The following is a 15864-nucleotide window of genomic DNA, read 5'->3' as shown; positions in this document are numbered from 1 at the left end:
TTAGAAAGTGTTGTGTGTTCTTTATATAGGAGGGGAAATGACCTACCAACTCCTTGAGTGTTGACGCTAATTTCTTGACCAGGTGATAATTAGGGCTGTTTATTCTTTCAACTATCGGCTGAAGCAGAACGTTTTGTTTGTGTACTTTAAGAACACCATATATTCTGGGAGAACGGGCATAATGGGGTATAGTTTTTTAACAGTGTTTGACAGCCAAGAAATGACGGACTTAAGTAATTTCTCAGTTTTTTCTTTATTCTGTTAGTTGAATTATAGGTACTGTTATCGGAGACTAGTTGATTCATCTAATGGATGTAAGTTGATCTATCTAGGGAAACAGTGGCATTACTTTTGTCCGATTTTGTTATAATTATATCTTGATTGCTGCTAGTTTTGTTTTTGTAAGATTGCTATATAAGGTTTTCTTTTTATTCAGAACATTGCTGGTTTCTAAGCGAATTTTATCAGCTATATTAATAGGAAGAGACTTAATACCTCTTTCTATGTTGCATATAAAATCCAGTTTATTAATGTTCTAGTGCTACTGCGAAGTTAAAGCCTTTATCAAGTTTATCAGTTTACTGCAAACCGTCACATACTGGCCAATATATACATGCTAACTCATATCACCATCCCTCACAAAAATTTGGAGTCATTAACACTGCTAAAAACAAAGCTATAACAATTTGCTCTAATCAACAAGCTGTTAAACAAGAATTAAAAATTATTAGCAACATATTTATAAATAACGGCTATAACAAAAATGCTATTAATAAAGTTGTTCATAAAACTTCATCAAAAAAAGAATATAGAGTACAGTAAAACCATAGCCATCACATATATTAAAGGGTTATCAGGAAAAAATCAATGGAATTTACACTATTATAATCTTAATGCCACTTTTAAACCACCTATAAAATCAAAAAAACATATTCAGTTCCTCTAAGGATCCTCTCCTCCCATTGGCGCATCCTGGAGTTTATTGCATCTACTGCACCTGAAACTTACCTTATATTGGTGAAACTGGACATACCTCTATACATAAAAAAGAATCCAAAAGACACATTAAATATAACAATTTTGGTGAAGCAGGCCTCTCAGATCGCACTTTCAACACCCTACACCAAATTGGTTGGAAAAGTACCTGGTATGAACGAAAATTTAAAGAAGCCTGTGAAATTCTGATTAGCCACCCTAATCTCAACAATATTGGTGGCATAAAAATTCCAAGAATTTGGATGTCACATATTCAGCCTACTTAGTTTCCAGCATACTTTAGGACTTTAAGCAATTTTCAGTTTTTATTGGAAACTATTCCATACCATTTGGGTAGAATTTATATGTATACTTACATAGTTTATATATATAAACATGTTGCTCTCCAGCCCAATTTAATTTTGTAACCTAATAGATAATAATAATAGGACTCTAGCTTTGATGTAGTAAAGGGTTTTTTTTCCTCACCAGAGGTCAGGCCAATAATTGTTGTAACGGTTGGTCAGTAACTTTAGCAAACCATGTAGATTGTAGTGCAGTTTGTTTCTTTGTGTATATATATATATATATATATATATGTATGTATGTATGTATGTATATATATATGTATGCTCCTTGATGACCTTGGTATGAAGATTGAAACGTTAAGTGTTCATTTTGGTTTATATTAAACTAAAGTTTTGCTCTAACATGGTAGTTGTCTCCATAATTTTTCATAGTGTATTATGAGCACCGTGTAAGCATGAAAGAAAGAATAGACTATATCTTTCAATATAATGTCCCATTTACATCATATGACTAAAGTTTTTTGAACAGTTTTTATCTTTACACAGATCACATGACTAAACCATCTCAACCTTGCCTCCTGTATCTTCACTCCTTAGTTTGTAACTTTCACCGTACCCCAACACATGGTCATTTCTCAGATGATCCTTTCTGATCACACTGCACATCCACCTAAGCATTCTCATCTCCACTACCTCCATCTTGCTAATGTTATTTTTCCTCAGTGCCAGAGTTTCCATAGTATACTTCATAGCTGGTCTCACTACTGTCTTATAGATTTTGCCTTTTAGATTGATCGGGAGTGAAAGATCAGGAGAGTGATACAGAAGAGACTGAAGTGCTTGGCAGTGGAAACAATAATAGCATGAGAGATGAAGAGAGAATGGTAATGCAAGAGGAACAGGGAAACAGGCGGTGCTCCAGTGGACAAGAAGACATGACATAGGTAGAGTGGATGTTGGAAGTAGTAGTTAATGTACAGTATGTATTTATGGGAGATGATCAGCATTGAAATGGAATAGATCAGAATGTGAGTGGGGGTAGTTGAGACCGAACAGATATGTGGTAAGTGGTGATAATGGTGATTGGATAAGGGCAGGTGTGGTGGGGAAATCACAATCAACAAGTGGCTTAGGTAGGACAGATTATGCCAGGAGTATCAGAAATATGGGAGATGAAATTGTTTCATTGATTGAGTTTTTTCATGGTTGTGAATGTGGTTTGCTTTTTGCCACTCTCCTCTTTTGTTATATGCCTTACGAGTGCTTTCTTCAAAGACATTCCAAATACAATACAGGGATCTAGAACATTCTCATTTAAGGATATGCAGGAGTAAAGCAGTTTGGTAGTCTGGCCATTAGATAGTACATGAGATAGAACCTGATAGTAATGCATTAATATGCTTCCCAGCTAGCCATCGAATAATTCCACTGCTGTGTTATTCTTTCAAATCATATCTGGGAGGGAACCTGTTGTACTGTTGGCAAAAATAAAATAAATAAAATAAACTCCTCAATTTAAATGCCAAATTGTCATGTGTTTTAAGGCATGTGTAGAATCCAGATATATTAATGAATATACACCTGCTTTGTCCAGTACATTTCTTACCTTATTGAGACAGCAACATGGCCACACATGAATAGGATGCTGGAGTGCTCTTGTGTGCGAGACATTTGCCCACAAACATTGCTCCCAAAGCTGTAGATCAGGAACTAAAAACATATAAAACAATAAAAATATATTAAAAAAATATATATCCACTTCAACATTTATGGTTTTAATATTAACATAAATGATATGCATTACTACCACTTACAGACATCTTAAACTCATTTGGAATAGAATCTAAGTGCTAGTCTGAAGAACTAATGTCTACCTCAGCTATCCAAGCTGCACGCTGCCTTCCATCAAAAGATGTTACTTGTGCATTCATAAGATTTGATTATCTACATGAATAAGAAACCTACATTTCCCATATTTCGCTCTGCTCTGGGTGAAATTTTCATTGTTCAATTTTTGTGTTCACTTTCCGTCTTTCACTCATTTCTCTTAATCACTGTGATGAACACTTTGCAAAAAGTTAAGCATCAGAAATAATCAATCATTTTGAACCTCAAAAAAGTTGAACTTGGAACTTCAGCATCTGCATCTTAAATGGGCTTTCCTTCACCATTTCTACTGTTGAAGCTGGAAGAAATGACAAGGTGTTTGCAGTAACCTAACATGAACAATCCACCTGTCTATCAGAATATTAGATAATTATCAATGTCCTCCCTTGACCTTTTTTTAACCCTCTCCTTCCAGACATACTATAGAGATGGTTTCTCTTGCCAACTTAGACAGTAATTTTGTCTAAATTTTCTTTTCAAAGCTACCTTTGGAATCTCTCCTTTGACTATTCTCAGTACATGTCCAATTCATTGTCATCTCATCTGCATATAATTCATCTTTTGTTATATTGTTGGGACCAAAATGTTTTTAATATTCTGTGCAAATGCTTTGCTTGAAAACTATTTAATTTAGCTTCTTTCTGTTTCTTTTAATTCAGTTTCCATGTTTCTGATCCATATAATAATATGTCCTTGACATTGCTGTTGAAGATTTTTATTTTGTTTTTATTATAATATTTGGGTGATTTCCACACATCGAAAAAATACTAGGAAGACACTAAGAGCAAAATGAATGACTGAAGCCATATTTCCATATACAGGTAGCAAAATCATGCATCATCATATGATTATAAACTAAACCGCTTGTGCATAGTATCAGCTGCCTTTACATCAGATAATGCATCTTACATTTCCTTTCAGATGTGTATATTGCAAACTAGTTTAAATATTTTTTTTGCTTCTCATCATTGAGAGCTACACCTGTGAAGATACTAAGAACTAAATCATTGTCAAAAGTTTGGTCTTTGGTATTCCTATAGTGCATTGCAATATACATGTTGAAAAGAAAGTTGTGTTGTGTATTATAGATACTAGGGCCGTTTGATGTGAAGTTCATCACCACTGCATACAAGTAACCTAGCATGAAGATACTTCACATGCAAATTTTTATTTGCTCAAGCTTGACTCAAGGTTGAAAATAAGAATATAATTTCTTGTCAAGTATAACTTACTTTCTGCCTCAGTGGAAAAAAAAAATTCTATTGCTAATAACATGCATTCTAGGCTAGTTTTATATTTGCAAGAAGAGTACCAGATAGAAACCAACTCCCATAACTGTGCCCATGACCAGATACCTCCAAATAAATTTAATGACTAGAAGCTGAGAGATACCAAAATAGAAAAAATGTTGTTTATTGTTTGAGTACACAACTAGATTCATTTTCATAGAAAATTTCATCAGGTGCATAACATGAAAAGAGAAATACAAAAATATACATTACCACAGAAGCAACAGCAATAAATTAACTTGCAAACTTATTCCTGACATTTGAGGTTGTTCCGGATGCCATAGTATTATTGGGCACTTTAACGTGGACATGATCTCATGAACGCCAAAGCTAGATAGTTGAAGAGTGAGAATCAAATAGTTCATGAGATTATGCCCATGTGAACATGCCCAACAATACTATGGCATCCAGAATGCCTTCACATCTCAGCAATATGTTTGTAAGTTAATTTATATGTGTTGTTTCTCTTGTAATGTATATTTTTTTACTTCTTGTTTCATGTTATGCACTCAGTGAAATTTTCTAAGAAAATGAAACTACATAGTTGTGCATCCAAATAATAAATAGTATTTTTTCTGTTTTTGTATCTCTTGATTTCTAGTCATTAAATTTATTTATGTCACATAGCCGAGTAAATCTGTTGCATCAAATATATATATATAGATATTAGTAGGTGAGTCACACATTGTTTAATTACCACTGTAGTCAGATCCATATGTGTAACATGCACCTGCCAACTCTACTGCATACAAGTTGACTTGTATATATTCACACTTATGGCTTAAATTTTTAGCGCATGCTATTCTCCACCCTCTGATTTTCTGTCACATTTTTTTAAATTTTTATTTTTGTACATACACATATTTATATGCCCATGAATGTTATTAAAAGTAATGATATCAAAATGAATCCCCAAAATTGCAAAAATTGTCTGTAAATAGTAATAGACACATCAAATTGTAATATCATATAGCCTGCTGATATACTGTATATATTTCATATATGTAACAAAGTATTCTAAACTGTCATGTATTACCTAACTGCAATAAATAAAAATTTGATCACTTTACTTTAAGGTTGTCATTAATGGTATTGGCTATTGTATACATAATAATAATTTCTTTATTTATTTCAGAAGAATCATGGGGATGAGGTGACAATAATTTTTACTGCATTCAAGAAGAAGTTTAATTTGAAGTTATCAAGAAACAGAAATCTTCTTCCAGATGGCTACTTTGAAAAGCATCAGGAAAGTACTGATGGAAGCTATATCATTCATAATCCAAAGGAGAAGGTAAAAGTGAAGTACAAGGATATTAATTGAAAGAAGATAGTGAAATATATTTAGTACAATGAGTAGCTAAGTGTTTACTTTGTTACTCATCGTGATCTTCCATAATAATTAAATAATTGTTTTTCATTTTAAGTAACAACATATATAATCAGTGGTGAGGCAGCAAATCTTTAGACAACTGGTCCATCTGCTGAAAGGATAAGTGTGATAGTTTCAGGGGAAAAACAAAAAATACATCATGTCCAAAAAAATTATCATTATTATTATTATAAAGATCCTTCAGGGAGTCAGTAACTCATTGATGGAGGCCTCATATCACTCACTACCAGTTATAACTTCTATTGAATTTATTCATACTATCTGTACTCACCAGCTTCACAGACAAGCCATTCAAATCACACACACACACACACTGCTCTGTGTGAGAGAAAGATATAGCTCTCATCCCTTTCCTGACTGCATTCATTCATTCTAAACCTCCATGGATGCTTTCTCATCTTCTCCCCACCCTCTATAAAAAAAAAAAAAAAAAAAAAAAAAAAAAATCCATCTACTGAATCACTCTTTCAGAAGTATTAATCACATCATCCTTCTTTCTCCTGTTTGCTAGTGTCTGCAGTCCACAAATTCTCAAACTGTCTTCATAATCTATATTCCACAATCATGATATCATCTTTAATTCACTCCTTTGCACTCTCTCCACTGTATCAGCATCACCACTGAAACCAGGCGACTCAACCTGTGCACAGTAGTCCAAGTGAGGTTGTAACAAGTCCTTCTAAAGAGACAAAATGACTTCCCTCTCCTTGTTGTATTTGCAATCTTTGCTATGTGACTCTGAACTTCAACTTCCTATCTACTAAAACCCCATGATCCCTAACTTGGTTAGTTTCTTCTAGCATAATCCTACCAACGTAATGACATTGAGTATCTAATTACACCAAAGTGCATGGTGTTACATTCATTAACATTGAACTGAAAGCCATTTTCATATGTCTACAATTCCAGCTTATTGAAATCATTCTGCATGTATTGCATGTCAGTTGTATTCCCGATTACCTTGCCTGTCTTTGCATCATCAGCAAATAGTTGTATCACCTGTCAAATCCTTTCCAGTATCATAATTGAAGATTGAATAACAATGTACCAAGAACGGATCCCTGTGGTACACCACTGGTTAACTTAAAGTTTGCAGACTCACCCCTTCCCCTGACACCACTTTTTTGATATGTCATTCAGCTGTTATATAAGACTCTCTGTCTTATCCAAGTTAATAGTTTATAATCCTATCCCTTATCCTTCCACTTCTGCCACAGTCTTCTATACTATACCCTATAAAAGAATTAGCAGAGTTTAAAAGTATCATGGTATATTCATCCCCTTTGTCCACTCAACTGTAACATTATTATGCACTGGTGTCCAAAAGCTAAGGAAGAACTACATTTTTACCTGTATATATATATATATATATATATATATATATATATATATATAGAAAAATTTTCACGACTACAGCCAGATGGGCAAATATTTATTGCCAGCATACTAATGAATTATGTTACACAAAAAACGTGTTATAAATTTCATACAGATTAAATTGCAATACATTTTTGGTCAAAGTTACAAATATCTTAAGAACATATTTAAGGAATTAATATACAGTGCTTACAGAAAACTATTCACAGAGACATTTCAGTATGGAATATGTCCACTCTGAACTGCGATGCAGTTCTCACAACATCATACCATGCTTAGCACCAGCTGATTCAGAAGTTCTTGAGGCAAATTAGCCCATTCCTTCTTCAGAGCAAGGATAAGGCCTTGTTTGCTTTTTGGAAGGGAATTTCGATTAGCAGTGAGACTCCCTATTGATCTTTCACACCAGATCAACTGTAATTTTGAATCAGAGGAAGATTAAAACGACTCATCTCTAAAGAGTACATTAGCCCATTGCTGTTTTGTTCAATTTTTATGAAAACAACACCACTGAAAATGTGCTCTATGATGAAGTGTGGGTAAAGGGATGCAGACTACTGGCCTTCAGGCACATAGGCCTGCTTGTCACAGATATTTTGCCACAGTGTGTCGAAATATTTGCATACCTGTACTTGAATGGCGCTGACCTGCTGTGGTGTGTCGATTACGTTTTGCTGTCATAACCAAACCAAAAATCTGTCTTCATGCCCCATGGTAGAGTGAGGACGACCTCTAAGCAAATGTTTGGAACACATTTCATTAGTTTGAAACACTGCCCAGAGCCTGGATACAATGCTATGTGAGATTCCAAACTCTCTGGTAATATCATTAATTCTGCATCACCTTCAATCCTTCCAATAATTCTTCCCAGTGTGAAATGATCTAGATGATGTCTTCGAAACATTACAAGACACCCAGGTTTGCAACTTCATGAAAAGAGCTTTCTTCAAACACATTTTCACTTAGTGCAGCCTTTTGCCTTTTATCCTGTTGAGCACTACCACACAATCCCTTTGCATGTGATTTAAAAATTTGAATGTGTATCTGCTTTTTACTCAAAATGATCAGTTATACAAATTTCCACAAGCTGATTTGTCTGATTTTGCAGTTGTAATCTTCACAAATAGTGTTCATCCTTAGGTTTTGGACACCAGTGTAAAATGTTAGCAAGTTACTGAAACATAGCCTTTCCTTAACTGTACTTCCTTTTCCTCACCTGTGTTTCTTCATCTAATATAAATATAGCATTGAGCTCTGTGTTGCATACACCAGGGGCTAATAGCTTTTAGTAAAATAGGCACTCATTAAACGAACAATCTCTTCTACATCTGCCACCCACATACTGTCTGCATTTAGCAGAGTTATTCTTTCATATTCTTTCTTTCTTTTACTTGCAATATAATGATAGAAATCCTTTGAGTTGTCTTTAGCTTTCAGAGTCTGTTTCTTTCTATACTCAACATATAACTTGTTGTAGATAGAAGTTGTTTATTTAAACAACTTGTTGCATATCACCAGTTGTTTGGAACAACTTGTTGTTGCAAACAGTCTTTGAGCAATTGCATATCACACAACTGTACTGCTGTGTGATATGCATGATATGCAGTGGTATATAGAGATGACCTATGTGTTGCAAAACTGATGATGTGACTCTCCTGAAGGATTTGAATTGATTGATTTTGTGGGTAGATGAGTGGCTAATAGTCTTGCAAAGTGTGATATTTTGAAATTTGCAAGGCAGAGATTAAAAATAGTGTATTTTGGTATGGATATAAGGTATCTGGGTTGATGGGGTAATGACCTGAAATTATGCGACTATACTGCAAGATTTGCAAAGCCAATAGAGTATATTATGGCAATGATGAACAGAACATTGATATATATATAGATATAAAGAGGTTATAATTCCTCTGTACACAGTCTTAATCAGGCCAAGTTTGTACTTATGTGCATAGATTTGGTTAGCTGGTTATTGGGAAAATCAAAAATTTTTTTGGAAAGGATCCAAAGAAGAATAATTAATGTAGTGTTAGATCTCCGGAATGTTGGATGTAATGATAATTTTTTTTTTTTTTAAATATATCTCTTCCATACATGAAACGTTGCAAAATGATAATGCATGAACAGGGTTAAGAAAGAAGAAAATCTGATCTTCTTTTTTGAAAGGGTGGAGGTTGCTGTCTTTGGAGAATGAATGGTGATTGGGAATAATTGGTTCAGTAGATTAACTGTAAATCTGTGTTTGGCTGCTTTTTTTTCTTCTTTTTTTTATACACAAAGTAAAACAAAGACACACATTTGGCACACACAATGACCACATTTTTTTTAATAAGGTATATAAAACACAATGAATTAATAAAAGACCCGACAAGTTTCGTAAGTCGTTTGACTTACATCTTCAGGGGTAAAAGGTAACTGAAAGTTAAAACAACAAAAAAAGAGATTAACAGTTCATACTATACAGTTGTAGCCATCTGACTATTCATAAAATTAAAAATCAGAATGTAGATTCAAAGCAGTGCTAGGTTTAAACAATGCTGGATGATGCCACGTTCTGTTGTTCACGTTCATAATGTCTGAGGTCTGACTGAGGTATATTTTTTATTAAAGCTGACCAAACTTGGTGGAGAATTAATCCTTGATTTTTATTGCATTGTGTTGGTATTTTAAGCATATTTGCAGCTTCTTTAAATTTCCTTATGTAACAGTTTTTTTCTATGTACGACATGTTTGTATTCTGCCATAGTACATTGCGGCTGGGGGAAGTGGTATGGAAAGCTAGACCTGATTTTTGTTCTCTTCTGTTTTGTACATCCTTTTGGTGTTCGTTCATGTGAATTTCCCCAGATCTTCCTGTCTGTCCTACGTAGCAGATGCCGCAAGAACAATAAATTTTGTAAACACCTGGTTTTTTTAAAGGATGATGAGGAGGTTTCAGGGGATGTAGAAATCTCGAAATTTTTTCCAGCGGCAGAAAGGCTACTTTGATGTTATATTTGTTAAGTAATTTAGCCATCTTGTCTGTAACATTTTTGATATATGGAAGCATGATGGCGTTTTTGAAAAAATTTCTGCCGCTGGAAAAAATTTCGAGATTTCTACATCCCCTGAAACCTCCTCATCATCCTTTAAAAAAACCAGGTGTTTACAAAATTTATTGTCCTTGCAGCATCTGCTTCGTAGGACAGACAGGAAGATCTGGGGAAATTCGCATGAACGAACACCAAAAGGATGTACAAAACAGAAGAGAACAAAAATCAGGTCTAGCTCTCCATACTACTTCCACTGGCCGCAATGTACTATGGCAGAATACAAACATGTCATACATAGAAAAAAAAACTGTTACATAAGGAAATTTAAAGAAGCTGCAAACATGCTTAAAATACCAACACAATGCAATAAAAATCAAGGATTAATTCTCCACCAAGTTTGGTCAGCTTTAATAAAAAATATACCTCAGTCAGACCTCGGACATTATGAACGTGGCATCATCCAGCATTGTTTAAACCCAGCACTGCTTTGAATCTGCATTCTGATTTTTAATTTTATGAATAGTCAGAATGGCTACAACTGTATAGTATGAACTGTTAATCTCCTTTTTTTTTTTTTGTTTTAACTTTCAGTTACCTTTTTACCCCTGAAGATGTAAGTCAAACGACTTACGAAACTTGTCGTGTCTTTTATTAATTCATTGTGTTTTATATAACTTATTAAAAAAAATGTGGTCCAATTACCAGAATATACTATGTGAACTTCTAAACCACAGAAACTTCCACTTACAATTAAATCTGTCTTTTTCCATTTAATCCTATGTGAAGGAATGTCCAAGATATGGTCTGTCTGTTAGTCCTGACATGCCTTATAGAGGATTGTGGAAGTTGTTTTTTTGATCTTCAAGTTTGATGCTAACTGATCTATGATTCTGTCCAAAGTAGGTTCCACAAAGGTTGCTACATAGAAGTTGCTATAGATCTGTGGCATGTTGTCAGTTTAACCCCCCCCCCCTTGAAACCTATAGTTTCTAATATTTCATTGGTGAAATTGACATATTTATCACACATATTATTAACGGTGTTATATGACACACACATTGTGACAATTTGACTTGAACCTCTGTGATAATGCTATATTTGCATTTCTTTTGCTTATAGATAAAAATATTCATTGCCGTTATCAGAGATATGTAGTAGGCAAAGACATTTCTTAGGCAGTGAAATTGACATATTTATGACAAATCTATTATTAGTGGTGTTATATGACACACATTGTGACATGATTGGTACCTCTTGTGATGAGTCCTTTTATACTATGGAGAGTTGTTAATAACTGATTACTATAAACAGAAGTGTTGGTGATAATACTATATTTCTTTTACTTATAGATAAAAAATCATTGCCATTATCAGGGATATGTAGTAGGCAAAGACATTTCTTGGGCAGCAATTAGTACATGCCATGGCATCAGGTATGCATTTTCTTAAATTATCATGAATTTCTTTGTATACAGAAAAGTAGGGAGGAATTCCCTCTCTCTCTCTCTCTCAAGCCATTATCATCATATTCTTGATATGTATCTTCAAGGAGTATTTGGGATAGTACTGTAGGATAAATTTACATTATTACTAACTTCATCAGACAGTTTTCATCCAAATTAGTCTACTATTTGTCAGGATTCCAATATTGTCAATTTTTATATTTCAGCCTTTTTGAACCACTTCTGATTCCATCAATTCACCCAGATTTTAGTCGTCCTCTTTTTTTTTTTAATCATGATTGTATCAGACACCTGCTTTGCTAACCACTCCTCTCCTCTCTCATTCTGTTCAGGTGACCATATCACTAGATCAGATCTGTTCACACACTCTTGAATTGAATGCTAACAATGTCGGATTCCTTCCTTAATTTTTAATATTATTCTGCCACTGATGTGAACTAATTCACTAATATAATTGTTCTCATTATTCATATATCTGTTGTCTCTAGTCTTTGATCAAACATTTTTTTTTTCTAACACCAGTCTCAGATGCATAAGTCAGTTTAAACAAGCACTATTTGTGGGCTAGATGAGCAGTGCATCCCCACCAGGCACTGGTGGGGATGCACTGCACCATTTGGAGATCATAGAGCAAGTTTATATATATATATATATATATTTGACATTAAATACCAATAATACAAATTGATGTGCCAATCCTGATCAACACCCTCAGGTGTCAGTTTACTATGCTATGGTCTTGGTTTCAACATTGTTGTACAAGAAGTGTTCAAACAGCAGTACACCACATTGCGATGCTCGCTTTGACATTCCACTCATAAAACACTTTGAATTATAACCAATGTCCATTTATATGATGCTGCATTCACTCATATAATGCTCTTCAATTATGACTAGTGCTCATTTATACAACTCCTCATTTATTTACTCTTATGATGGTTTTAGCAACATGTATACAAAAGAACATGAAGGTATCTTATTATGTCTGTACATGAATGTTAGTCGTAGCAGAAACAAGTGTATTAGATTTGATTATAGTGTCAGAAGGTGATTTAGTTCAAGATGTAACTATATTCTGCCTTTGGTTAGTGACAGTGATCATGCAGTACTCACTTGGGAAGTGGCTAAGTTTATGAATGTTCCATTCAGGAAAGGTGACATGCTGAACATCATTATTAATGAACTAGGTGCATTAATAATGATGTATTATTGGAATGCATCATTATCAAAATTTATTGTAAATACCCAAAGTAATAATTTTACTCTTTATATATTTCATCTCTGAATATTCCTCAAAAGTAAAATCTTACTTTTTTTCTTTCCTTTCATGGTAAATAATACAAAAGCCAAAATAAGTAACAACTTAGCATAACTATTACAAAAAAAAAAAAAAAAAAATCTACAATTGTCTTCTGTCAATCTTTTCAGACTTAAGTCCTTAGAATAATAGCCACCTGAAAATAGAAAACCCTCTTATGGCCAAATTAGCAATATTTATCCTATTACTGACAAACAGGAGATACCAAAACCAACTATTATTGTTATTCTAATCTAACTTAACAATGACAAGGGAACCACCCTCTTTAAGTCTGTCTCATAGCAACTACCAGCTCTGTATATAAATAATGTTACTAGACATAGACTAAGCAAAATATTACAAAAAAAATTAATATGGAAGACCATCTCAATAAGCAGAAACACACCAGTTATCACTATATTATTATTTATTAAGAAAGATCTTCAGGGAGCCCGAGACTCATAGAGGCCACACACACACACACACACACACACACACACACACACACACACACACACACCAGCTATCATACTTATTCTTGAATTCATTCACACTGCTTGCACTCACAAAATTCAATAGCAATCCATTCCAATCACGCACCATCCTCTGAGAGAAAAATCTAGCCTTCACTCCCTTTTTAGCAGCCTTCATTCTCATTTCGAAATCTCATTCCAGAATGAAAAATGAAGATTTTTCATTCTCAGCTTCCAAGGATGCCCTCTTGTCCTATCCCCACCCTCCACTAATTGAAAAATTCCATCAATTGAAATCCTGTATGATCCTTTCAGAAGTTTGTAAGTCTCAATTATATCATCCCTCTTTCTCCTGTTTGCTAGTGTCTGCAGTCTACAAATTCTCAATCTGTCTTCGTAATCAGTATTCCGCAATCCTGATATCATTTTTAACACTCTCCTTTGTACTCTCTCCAATATATCAGAGTCTTATCAAGACCTTGTAAAGAACCAAAATAACATCCTTATCTTTACATGTGAACATTCATTTCAACGTTGCAATTATCTTTTGAGTTGTATTTGCAATTGTTGCCACATGGCCCCTGAACTTCAACTTGCTCTCTATCCTCCCTAGCCTTGTCAGTTTCTTCTTGCATAATCCCACCAATATAATACGACATTGGATATCTAATCATGTCGAAGTGAATGACTTTACATTTACTCACATTGAACCGACACCCATTTTCCCATGCCCACAATTCCAGCCTATTCAAATCAAAATCATTCTGCAAGTTCTGCATATTAGCAGCATTCCTGATCACCCTACTTATCTTTGTGTCATCAGCAAATAGCTGTATGTCGCTTGTCAAATCCTGAATAACATTGGGAAGGAATGTCATTAATGTAAAGATTGAATAACAGAGGACCAAGCACTGATCTGTGTGTACACCACTTGTTACCTTAAACCTTGCAGACTCAGATCCCTCTGTATACCACTTTTTGATATCTATCAGACAGCCATTCTCTTATCCATGCTAATATTGTATAACCCAAACCCATTTTCTCCAATTTATGCAACAGTCTACCATGCTGTATTCTGTCAAAAGTATTAGCAAAATCAAAAAGTATAATGGTATATCCATTCCCCTTGTCTAGTTCAACGGTAACATTGTTATAGAATGTAAGTTCCTAAAACATGACCTTCCCTTAGGAAACCCATGTTGTTCATTGCAAAGTAGAGATTCAATGTCAACCCATTTCTGAATACGAGCCCTAACCAATTTTTCCAAAATCTTCACTACTACCACTCCTGAGATACTAATTGGTCGATAGTTGGATACATCGGTCTTTGCACCACCCTTGTGCAATGGAATTACCATACATTCCTGCAGAATCTTCCCTGTTATAAGACTCATATTAAACAGCCTGGTCAAAGGAACGGCCAGTTCAGATGAACACTCTTTTAGCACATGTACTGATATTCCATCAGTCCCTATTGCTGAATTCTTATTCAATTTGTGCAGCAGCTATAATACCTCAGCCTCACACACACCTGCGTTTCTTCATCTAGTGACGAGGTAACAGTGAGCTCAATGTTGCGTTTACCAGGTTGATAGCTTTTAACAAAATGGCCACTCATTAACTGAACGACCTCTTCTGCATCTGTAACCCTCACGCCATCTGGATTTAGAAGAGTTATTCTTTCATATTCATTCTTTCTTTTACTCGCAGCATATCAATAGAATTCTTGTGGATTGTCTTTAGCATGCAGAGCCAGTTTCTTTTCATACTCAAACTTTGCCTTCCGTACAACAGTTGCGACTATTCTAGCCTGCTGCTTATAACAGTCATAACAGACGTCATCCTTATGCAAACTGTATCCCTTCCACATCATCCTTTTCTTATGAATCTCCTGCTTAATAAGATTACACATCCATTTGACTCCTACTCTATTCATTCTTCAAACTCTCGGAACACATTCTGATATTGCATCATTTAAGTATTGTTTAAACGCTTCCCATGAACTGTCGATATTCTTTCCATTCAGCAACCGATACCATGCCACTGAACTTAGTATACTCCTCAGTTTGTCATAATTTCCTGCTTTGTAGTTCATCATGTAATTTTCTTAATGGAACATTCCTAAACTTAGTCACTTCCCAAGTGAGTACTGCATGATCACTGTCACCATCCGGAGGCAGAATAGTCATGTCTTTAACTGAAATGCCCTCTGAGTCTATAATCAAATCTAACACTCTTTGCCCTCGAGTTCCTTCTGTCACATGCCGCTTGAGGAAGTTGTCCTGCAACAGCTCAATAAATGCATTTTCATTCTTTGCATGAGATTCTGCCCAATCAATATTTGAATAATTAAAGTTTTCCATTATGATTA

The 15864-nt window shown here is 34.6% G+C and overlaps 1 protein-coding gene across 1 annotated transcript in view; it reads left to right on the top strand.

Annotated features, from left to right (window-relative positions):
- Positions 1-15864, top strand: part of LOC150106455 (disintegrin and metalloproteinase domain-containing protein 28-like) — a 144566-nt gene that overhangs the window by 91881 nt on the left and 36821 nt on the right. The window contains exons 3-4 of the mRNA XM_090393008.1: positions 5595-5753; positions 11611-11693. Of these exons, the coding sequence (XP_090249134.1) occupies positions 5595-5753; positions 11611-11693 (242 nt within the window). The remainder of the gene's footprint in view (positions 1-5594; positions 5754-11610; positions 11694-15864) is intronic.

Source organism: Typopeltis vanoorti, chromosome 5, assembly GCF_054136105.1.
Source record: "Typopeltis vanoorti isolate ZY-2024b chromosome 5, IOZ_Tvanoo_1.0, whole genome shotgun sequence".
In the NCBI taxonomy this organism is placed as follows: domain Eukaryota; kingdom Metazoa; phylum Arthropoda; class Arachnida; order Uropygi; family Thelyphonidae; genus Typopeltis; species Typopeltis vanoorti.
This window is presented reverse-complemented; position numbering and strand designations above follow the sequence as displayed.